The sequence below is a fragment of the Calliopsis andreniformis genome, chromosome 3 (assembly GCF_051401765.1).
Source record: "Calliopsis andreniformis isolate RMS-2024a chromosome 3, iyCalAndr_principal, whole genome shotgun sequence".
Taxonomy (NCBI): Eukaryota; Metazoa; Arthropoda; class Insecta; order Hymenoptera; family Andrenidae; genus Calliopsis; species Calliopsis andreniformis.
This window is the reverse complement of record NC_135064.1, coordinates 7,396,649-7,407,382: the sequence shown is the minus strand read 5'-3', so window position 1 is coordinate 7,407,382 and position 10,734 is coordinate 7,396,649. Positions and strand designations below refer to the sequence as shown.

Genomic DNA, 10,734 nt, shown 5'->3' with positions numbered 1-10,734 from the left:
TTAATGTTTCCACAATTGTAATGTTTAAAACCTTATATCTGCCCACAAATGAAAGGGTCTTTTAATTAATGTTGTATTATGTATCAACAATATTTCCATAATCCCCATACACAGAAGAGGCACTTCATAAAATGAATAATTTATCGCGTATGTAAAACGGGAAACGAAGAATTACGAAAAATGAATACAATGTTCACATATTACTTCCGACAAAAATCGCAATGCAAACTATACCTAGGAATATTCAAAGAATCTATAATATCATTACAATCGCCTGCATGTTATATAAAGACTTCACATGCCTCTGCTCTTCAGTTCTCCTTGTAATCCCACGACTAATACCACTACTCCCATTTTTCATCTCAAAATCAGTGCTCAGCTGAAACAGTGACTTAAATATTATAGAATTAGTACATATGTCTGAAACAACGCAAACTATGTCCTCGAATAATCAAAGAAAAATATTACATAATGCGTCTATTGATCCTGGTGAGGAAGTGGTAATTTCTGGTATCGCTGGCAGGTATCCGGAGTGTAGAAATGTAACAGAACTGAGAGACAAACTGATGAAGAAGGTGGACCTCATCACGGACAATTATTCACGATGGAGAATAGGTAACGTTTTAAAACTCAAATAGCCTAAAAACCATACCTGACACATAACAAATGAATTGCAATAGAACATCCTGAAATTCCACGGGCAAGTGGAAAACTAAGTGACCTAGAAAAATTTGATGCGATATTCTTCGGTGTACACTACAAACAAGCACACACCATGGATCCCATGTGCAGGATGTTACTGGAACATGCTTACGAAGCCATCCTTGACGCGGGGATAAATCCACGGCAACTCCGCGGCACCAACACTGGTGTTGTAATAGGTGCCTGCGCTAGTGAGTCGGAAAAGATATGGTTCTACGAAAAGCTTCAGGTAAACTTTATAAACGTTCGAGTACAAGCAGCCATGATAAAAAATCTACAAAAATACATATAACCAGAATAACACAGTAGACAATAAAAAGAAGAAACCAAAAAACAACTGTTTTCATTCATTACCACAGTTGTATTTCTTCACGTAGGCAGACGGTTTTGGTATAACTGGATGCAGCAGAGCTATGTATGCAAACAGGATCTCATACTTTCTCGGCTTACATGGCCCATCTTATGCCATAGATACAGCTTGCAGCTCCAGTCTGATTGCACTCGATCAAGCATACCGAATGATACGAACAGGAGTGTGTGACCAAGTAATTGTTGGTGGATCGAATCTGTGCCTCCATCCCTACGTGTCACTTCAATTTTCACGCCTTGGTACGAACAAACGATAAAAAATTTCAGAGAAACGAATCCCACTTAACAAAGATTGGACTATATTTTTTCTAAGAGACACACTAATGTCAGTTCAATTTCAGGTGTTTTATCTAGCGATTGCCGTTGTAAAACCTTCGATGCTAGAGCGAACGGATACGCACGGAGTGAGGCTATTAGTGTAATATTCTTACAAAAAGCAAAGGCTGCTAAGCGAATTTACGCAACCGTGGTTTACACGAAAACAAACTGTGATGGCTATAAAGAACAAGGCATCACCTTTCCTGCAAGAGCGATCCAGCAAATGCTACTAGAAGACTTCTACAAAGAGTGCAAACTATCACCAACGGTATTGTCTTTCTTGGAGGCACACGGCACAGGAACCAGCGTTGGTGACCCAGAAGAACTTGCAGCTATAGACAAAGTATTCTGTAACGGTAGAAACTCGCCCCTCTGGATCGGATCTATTAAGTCAAACATGGGACACACCGAACCTGCTAGTGGTCTTTGTTCAGTTGCCAAAGTGGGTAATCACTACACAGAGAAATGCACAAGAAATAAGGCCAATAAAATCTAAACTACATTATCGTACATAACGAAAAATAACTATGACCACATTTCAAGGTTGTCATTGCGATGGAGACGGGCATAATCCCACCAAACCTACACTTTCAAAGTCCAATGAAGGGTGTCAAATGCTTCGAAGAAGGAAAAGTTAGGGTTGTGACGGAACCAACACCATGGGAAGGGGGATACGTAGGAATAAACTCCTTCGGTTTTGGTGGTGCAAATGCACACGTCTTGCTCAAATCTTATACCAAGGAGAAAGTCAATAATGGAGCACCTTCAGACAATTTGCCTCGACTGGTCGCGGTATCTGGTCGCACAGAGGAAGCCGTAGAAACCCTTCTGAAACACGTAAATACATTCAAGATTCTCAAAGGCCACAAAAATTTAGAACATACAAACCTATTCCTTACCAATTTTTTGAATGTAGATCGAAACTATTCCGCTGGACGTAGAATATATTCGTCTTATACACGAAATACATGCTGAGAATATAACTGGTCATACCTTCAGAGGCTATACTTTAATACATAAAAATGCGAAAGAAGAAAAGACGAGAGAAATTCACGAGTATTCAGGCATGAAGCGACCAATTTGGTTCGTGTTTTCAGGAATGGGGTCACAATGGCCTGGGATGGGTATGTTCAAAATTTCGTTTCACGAAAATATATATCTCCATTCATAGCCGCCTAAAATATCATAGAATCCTAACGAAACAATTTAATCTTCGACTGTAACAGGTGAAGCCCTATTGCGGTTTCCTATATTCGCGCAGGCAATAAAGAAATGTGATATAGCTTTAAAACCATATGGGATCGATATAGTTGAGATTATCACGAACAAAGATAAGAAAACTTTTGACAACATTTTGAATTCCTTCGTTGGAATTGCTGCGATCCAGGTGAAGTAACTGCTCAGGTATCATCGCCAGTAAGTAGTTCAAATAACTATAACGTAAAATAATATTCCAGATAGGACTGGTTGACCTACTCACATCCGTGGGTATAGTACCAGACAATATAATCGGACATTCGGTAGGAGAACTGGGCTGTGCCTATGCAGATGGATGCTTCACAGCTGAACAGATGATTTTGGCAGCATACTCAAGAGGTTTGGCATCCATAGAGACCACAATGATTCGCGGATCAATGGCAGCTGTTGGTCTCGGCTACGAAGATGTCAAGGACCTATGTCCTCCAGATATTGAAGTAGCATGTCACAATGGGCCAGACAGTTCCACCATTAGTGGACCAGCGGAATCCATGAAGGCCTTCGTTGCTAAACTCCAGGTATGCAGTATAGTTTACCATACACCGAAAAGGCACATTATAGAATTATGATTCTAATTCTCATTTATTAATGCTCTCCTCCAGGCGAATAAAATCTTTGCAAAAGAAGTCAATTGTAGTAACATTGCCTATCACAGCAGGTATATTGCAGACGCCGGACCCAAACTTCTGTCCTGCTTGAAAAAAGTGATACCAGAACCAAAGTTACGAAGCTCCAAATGGTTGAGCACATCGGTACCACGAAACCAGTGGTCTACTCCTGCTGCGCAGTTCTCTTCCGCGGAATATCACACTAACAATTTACTGAATTCCGTACTATTCGCAGAAACGGCGACAATGATACCCAAGGACGCAATAACTATCGAAATCGCACCTCATGGTCTCTTGCAGGCCATCTTGAAGAGGTCTTTAGACCCCAACGTAACGAATGTAGCATTGACTCAACGTGGCCATGAAGACAATGCTGAATATTTTCTACAAGCGCTTGGGAAGCTTTATAATGTTGGTTTACAGCAACAACTTGCAAACATTTATCCCCCTGTGTCATTCCCGGTCAGCCGTGGTACTCCGATGATTTCTCCGCACATTAAGTAAGCAGAAGCTCAACACCAAATTCAATTAAAGAATGAATTAAATCAATATACATTGTTCTAGGTGGGAACATAGCAATGACTGGTATGTAGCAGCTTATTCACAGCGCCAAAAAATAAATACATCGGAAAGACTTGTCGAGGTTATGCTTAAAGATGAAAACCATGAGTACATGATGCATCATGTAATCGACGGCCGAAACTTAGTACCAGCCACGGGGTATCTTCTTCTAGTATGGGAAACTGTTAGTATGCTGCAAGGACAATTATATGACGAAATATCAGTCGTTTTCGAAAACATAAAATTCGAACGTGCAACAACAATTCCTAAAGAAGGCTCCGTTCCATTGACAGTTATGGTTCAAAGAGGTAAATACCTGCATTTGCAGGCGACGAAAATGATCATAAAACACGTGTAAATACGAAAGACTAAAATATGCTAATATTTTGAAAGGTTCTGGAAAATTTGAGATTTCTGAAGGATCAGCGACCGTGGTATCAGGTGTGGTACGCACAACAACGAACCCTTCCCAAGAAATGATTCCTACGAATTTCTTGACAGAAATAGAAGATGAAGAAATACTTACCGCTAAAGATATTTACAAAGAACTGAAATTACGCGGTTACAACTACGCAGGTGTATTCCGTGCACTTAAGAGTGCATCAGTCAAAGGAACAAGGGGACACATTTCGTGGATGAAAAATTGGGCTGCGTTCATGGACAACATGTTACAAATAAAACTGCTAGGACTTGATTCCAGAGCACTATACGTACCAACAGCTATACGAAAAATTGTAATAGATGTGAAAGCTCATAACGATTCGATTCAAAACTTTACGGACGGAGACGTCGGTACGTTGGGTTTGGAAATAAACAAATATTTCGTCTACAGGTAAATCCTTATTTACATTAACGTGCATTACAGACCTTCCAGTTTACGTATACACCGATCACGATACTGTACAGTCTGGAGGTATAGAAATTCGGGGACTAAAAGCTAACGCGATCCAACGAAGAAAGGCAAAGGCAGACCCGGTTCTTGAAGAATATAAATTCGTAGCACATCGCGACAAAGCTCAAACCACGCTAGAAGAAATGACTGTGCTGTCAACACATTTAGCACTGGAAAGTCACATTCTCACCAACCCAAAAGTCATGGAACTAATCGATGATGAGCGTTTTGCAAATGAGGAAATCCTTACTGCTACATTCCTGAAAGTACTCACAAACCTCCCAATGATTCGTCCAAATATGATCTTCGCAGCAAAATCTGAATTGCGAGAGAAAATATCACTACCGGAGAGTGTCACAACTATAGATTCGAACAAAATACCGGAGGATGGCACTGTTTTCATAGCAATAGCCTACGACATCCTTTCAAAGGAGAAACAAGTATCGTTGAATAGTCTTATGGCTTCGACAATGGAATACGGCTTTATTTTAACTCGAGAAACAACTGTAAATAATGAAACGTATACATACATCCACAAATCAGGACTGAACGTTGTACTGGAAAAGTGTTTGGAAAATCAAACGCTATTACTTTTAAAGAAAAAAACCAAACCTCCACAGAGGACAGAAGTGGTGTACGTAAACAACAATGAATTCAGCTGGCTCACTAAAGTAAAGGAAACACTAAAAAAACAAGAAGAAAAGGAAAGTAATGAGGCTGCGAGGCTGGTACTAGTTGCAGAGGGAGACATGGATAATGGTGCATTAGGCTTGGTTAAATGCTTGAGGAGAGAACCAAACGGCGAAATCGTGAAAACTGTGATAATTCAGGACGAGAACGCTCCAACGTTTTCTCTGGATGATGAATTTTACGCAAAACAATTGGACATTGATATTGGCATTAATATTTTACGACCAGGGAAAGTTTGGGGAACATACAGACACTTACCCTTACCGCCTCCGAAACCTGTACCAGTCCCTCATGCTTACGTTAACGAAAGGGTGTGTACTCCTTCTTCCTGATCACACTTCCAACAAAAACACCGCCAATACAGTTAAAACTTGCGACAATCATTCGACAGGTGCGAGGAGACTTAAGTACCCTTGAGTGGGTAGAAGGAACCATCCACCCCGATACAAAAGACAAGAGCCTCGTTAAAGTGGTGTATTCCTCTCTGAACTTCAGAGACGTAATGCTCGCGACTGGAAAGTTGATGCCAGAAGTTATAACAAAAGACAGGGATCAAAGAGACTGCTTAATAGGGTTCGAGTTCAGTGGAGTTGATGCAAGTGGAAGGCGCATTATGGGATTTACACAAAGCAGGTTAAAAGCAATATGAAAGATACAGAAAGTAGATGCCCTATCGTATGTTGAAAGATATACGATCCTATTAATATTTGCATACGTACATTTTCAGAGCTTTATCGAATATTGTCATTCCACACAAGTTTACCCAATGGACGATTCCAGACGAATGGTCCTTAGAAGACGCAGCGACGGTTCCGAGTGCTTATTTTACTGTCTTCTACGCGTTGTACTACTTTGGAAAAATTAGAAAAGGTGAAAGAGTTCTAATTCACGCCGGCAGCGGTGCCGTTGGACAAGCTGCAATCAATGTCGCCCTTTTTGAAGGGTGCGAAGTTTTCACTACAGTGGGAACACCAGAGAAAAGAAAATTTATTAAAGAAACATTCCCGAGTATTGATGACAATCATATTGGTAACTCGCGAGACACGAGTTTCGAACATCTTATAATGAAACAGACGCACGGCGAGGGAGTAGACATTGTCTTGAATTCTTTAGCAGAGGACAAGTTACAAGCATCGCTGCGCTGTTTGCGTTACCGGGGACGTTTCCTGGAAATTGGCAAATTCGATCTAGCTGCTAATAATCAGCTGGGAATGGAAATATTTCTAAAGGAAATTAGTTTTCATGGAGTCATGTTGGATGCTATGATTAGAGGTGTAATTCCACAAGTACAGGAAGAAATATCTAATTTCTTTAATTCTTGTATTCGAAATAAAGCTTTCAAACCAATAGTCAGAAAGTGTTTCGAAAAGCACGAAGTGGAAGCAGCTTTTAGGTATATGGCAGCCGGTAAACACATAGGGAAGGTGAGCATGTAATAAAGCAATTAAAAATTACTTCCTAAATCGATAAACTTCACAAAATCGAAGAATTTATGTTTATTGTAAGTCTTGAAAGTTAAACATTGACCAAGTGCATTTACACGAAAATTAGACAAGGTTCGAAAATAAGAGTTAATTTGTTTGACCTGTGAATAGCACAGAAACTCTTCATCGTAGAAACTCTAATTGGTTACAGATTTTAATTAAAGTGGGAGATGAAAACGAGGCTTTGAATACTCCAGTGCTCGCCCATCCACGATTCAATGCAATAGCCAAGAGAAGCTACGTGATAATTGGAGGCTTAGGCGGTTTGGGTTTAGAACTTACTGACTGGTTGGTGCTTCGCGGTGCAAAGAATTTGGTACTAGTTTCGCGTAATGGGATAAAGAATGGTTATCAAAGAATGAGAACCGAAACATGGAAATCCTATGGTGTGAAAGTCCTAGTAATTTCTGGTGTGGACGCTTCGAAAGCGGAAGATTGCGAATTTATCCTAAAATCTGCAGAAAAACAAGCTCCGGTTGATGGCATCTTCAACCTCGCAGCAGTGCTAAACGACTGTTTGTGTATAAACCAAACAGAGAAAACGTTTGAAGATAGCATGATACCCAAAGCAGGAGTCACCAAACAGTTGGATAAAATTTCAAGGAGTATCTGTTCGCAGCTTCGTCACTTTGTAGTGTTCTCCTCCCTTTCCTGTGGCCGAGGAAGTCCAGGCCAAACTAACTATGGTATGGGCAACGCGGTAATGGAGAGAATATGTGAGAAAAGGGTACAGGAAGGTTTACCAGGTATTGCGATACAATGGGGAGCAGTAGGAGAAGTGGGTCTAGCAGCCGAATTGTTAGAGAACAAAAAGCAACTCGTCGTTGGTGGGACACTACCGCAAGGAGTGTCGTCGTGTTTAGAGGAACTGGATAAATTTTTAACTCAAACTCGGCCAATTGTGGCCAGCATGGTGGTCGCTGAAAAACGTCCAAGCGCCAGCGAGGCAAACAGTGTTATTGAAGCAGTAATGAATATTATGAGTGAGTACAACTATACCAAACATTGTACATTGTTATCTGCAAGATATCCTATCTGACTAACATCTTAAAATACAGGTATAAAAGATCTTAAAGGCGTGAGTCAGAATGCTTCCTTAGCTGATCTCGGAATGGACTCCATGATGGCTGTGGAAATAAAGCAAATTTTAGAGCGAGATTACGAAATATTTTTAACTCCGCAGGAAATACGAATATTAAACATAGCTAAACTCATACAGATGTCTGCAAAGGATACCAAAAAACAAACAATGAAGGTTACAAAAGCTCCGAGCAAAACGGAACAGGTGACAGGCATGAAACTCTTAATGCGATCTATGAATGTGTCAGTATTAAAGGCCACATACTGTGTCGAACTTCCTGTAAAATGTGGCGAAAAGAAGAATGAAATATTTTTAATACCTGGTATCGAGGGATCTGCGGTCATCTTTTCTACACTGTCACCCAAGTTGAAAGTGCCAGCTATTTGTTTGCAGCTTGGAATATATGACACTGGATTATCCATCGAGGAAACTGCCGAACGACTTTTGCCGGTACTTATCCAACATGCTCAAAATGCTTAAAAATTTCTATAATATTCAACGGTAATAACTTTTCTCCCTTCGTAGCACATATTGGAAAGGAGTAAAGGACGAAGAGATTTTACTATTATTGGATACTCATTGGGGTCAATAGTGGCCATTGAACTCGTGAGGAGACTAGAAGCTCAAGGCTTTGTCGGTCAACTTATACTACTAGACGGGTCACCTGACTACATGAGAACTATAAAAAGAGAACATATAACACAATCTACTGAAGAAGAGTTTCAGAACAGGATTTTAGTCGATTTATTGAATTTTACTAAAGTGTCTTCTCTTGGAGAGGTATGCTATTCTCTACAAATTAGATAAGATATGTAGTGCTTCATCGGAGGCAATATTTGACAATTGGTCTAATTTTACAGTTCAAATTGGAGTTAGAGAAATGTTCTACTTGGGAGGAAAAGTTGGATAAACTAGTTCACTATACACCACCTGAACTCCAGAAAATATATACTCTGAATGATCAGAAAGCTGTTGCCACGTTTCTATACAAACGTATATCTACATTAGATATGTATCACTGTGATACTTTAACACCACTCAGAACACCTATCACGTTAATAAAACCGACATTACCGCCCGTACACATGGTCGATGAAGCTTATGGCCTACGTAAAGTAAGGAATATTTTTGATCAAATTTTTTGTACCATTTTACTAGATGCTTTTGAAATGTTTTAAATTATTATAATAATTTATATATTTCAGTTAACCTACGGAAGGGTAACGATACACGAGGTGGAGGGTAATCATGTCTCGATGTTAGACAACGAGAGAGTTGCAGCTGTGATTAATGGTGAACCCGTAGAAGATGAGACAACATTTAAAACGAATCTGAATGTTGTATCCGCTAACATCTAATATCACAGCGACAATGCGACCTTCGTGGATTAGTTGTCAACGTTTGTGTATTCCATTATTCTCTCGGAAGTAAATATAATGCATGGAGTATTTATAACGTAATACAAAAGTTTAATAATTTCTACGTTGATTCCTTCATTCATTCATTAAATGGATTAGTCGTTCATGAAATACAACATGTGCGACGCAAAGACTGCGCACTACAATCTATAAATTAAATGCAACAATAAACTTTCCATAGTACAAATTATGGTTATATTCAAATAGACAAAAGTTTTTTTTTTAATATGATGACTCGCACGTTACACGTCTATTAAGTGTTTATACATAGTATCCAGGTTTATAACAAATTTTCCTGTTATTTTTTGATTTTTCAGGGTGAAGATACCTTTTAAGGGTATACAACTGCCTAGAGGCCCGTAGGAAACATACAAGTTCGAGAACTTTTAAAAAAGAAACTATGAATGGAAATAGTGTCAAATGTATTTCTCTTTCCATTAAAAAATACATCTTTTAGCTATATTATCGTAATTTTTCATGAAGAAATATTAACTAAAATAGAATTGCCGTCTATAAGAGACATTTTTTTGGTCAGTTACTGGTATACATTCCCAAGTCTAAATCATGCAATTGAAAACAAAAAGCCAAATGGATATTACCAAAATTAAAATTTGGAAAGACTTTGGGAAGACCATCAAAGACTTTAAAATTTTATCCATCTTTTAATATCCATTCGACTTTTTGGTTTCAAATCATCGTTTGTACTAGCATACATACAAGTATCGTTTGTACTAGAGAATATTCATCAGCAAACTCTTTAAAAAAACACGTTTTCTATGGACAGCAATATCTCCTTTAGTAATAATATTTTTCCATGAAAATTTAAGATAACACAGTTAAAAGATGTATCTTTTAGTGGGAAAACATTTGACGTCATTTCCACTGACCGTTTTTTTATAAAAACCTCTAAGTTTCCTACGGGTCTCTAGGTGGCTATAGCCTCTTAGAGATCAATATGTACTTCCTTATTTATCTATCTACCTTAAAAGCTACAGCAGTAGATATAAAAAATTCTTACAAGAAAAATTTAATTGTCTTTTATGCTTTAGAAAATTGTGCAATGAAACTGTGAACAAATCGAAGTTTTAATTAAAAAACATTCCCTATTACAAATTGTAAACAATTTCATTGTACAGTTTTATTAAATTATTATTAAATTAAAAAAAAAAAGAAACTAATAGTTAAAAACTATTAAATTTGTATGGCACTTTCTTACATTTAATATAAAGGGTGAAACTCGCAACTGTATCGTCTAAATTTTCTTGTAAACTATTTGATGCATGAGGAAATATCAAACGGAAGTTAAAAAGGAAGTTTAAGAAAATTCAGGTGATACAACTGCGTGACTCATCCT

The 10,734-nt window shown here is 38.5% G+C and overlaps 1 protein-coding gene across 1 annotated transcript; it reads left to right on the top strand.

Annotated features, from left to right (window-relative positions):
- The first annotated feature begins 437 nt into the window (after positions 1 to 437).
- LOC143188636 (fatty acid synthase-like) lies at positions 438 to 9,593 on the top strand. The gene is made up of 19 exons (XM_076392996.1): positions 438 to 615; positions 681 to 931; positions 1,080 to 1,311; positions 1,413 to 1,831; positions 1,933 to 2,226; positions 2,306 to 2,513; positions 2,616 to 2,776; positions 2,847 to 3,164; positions 3,249 to 3,754; positions 3,819 to 4,123; positions 4,209 to 4,607; positions 4,681 to 5,708; positions 5,789 to 6,030; positions 6,125 to 6,821; positions 7,033 to 7,864; positions 7,940 to 8,412; positions 8,488 to 8,742; positions 8,823 to 9,077; positions 9,168 to 9,593. Exons 1-19 carry the CDS (start codon positions 438 to 440, stop codon positions 9,318 to 9,320), a joined length of 7,206 nt encoding a protein of 2,401 aa, XP_076249111.1. The 3' UTR covers positions 9,321 to 9,593.
- Positions 9,594 to 10,734: the final 1,141 nt, after the last annotated feature.

Coding starts and splice junctions, on each gene's coding strand:
- LOC143188636 (XM_076392996.1), top strand. CDS start 438: ATGTCCTCGAATAATCAAAGAAAAATATTACATAATGCGTCTATTGAT. Junction 1,312..1,412: donor ACTTCAATTTTCACGCCTTG/GTACGAACAAAC, acceptor GTTCAATTTCAG/GTGTTTTATCTAGCGATTGC. Junction 7,865..7,939: donor AGCAGTAATGAATATTATGA/GTGAGTACAACT, acceptor CTTAAAATACAG/GTATAAAAGATCTTAAAGGC.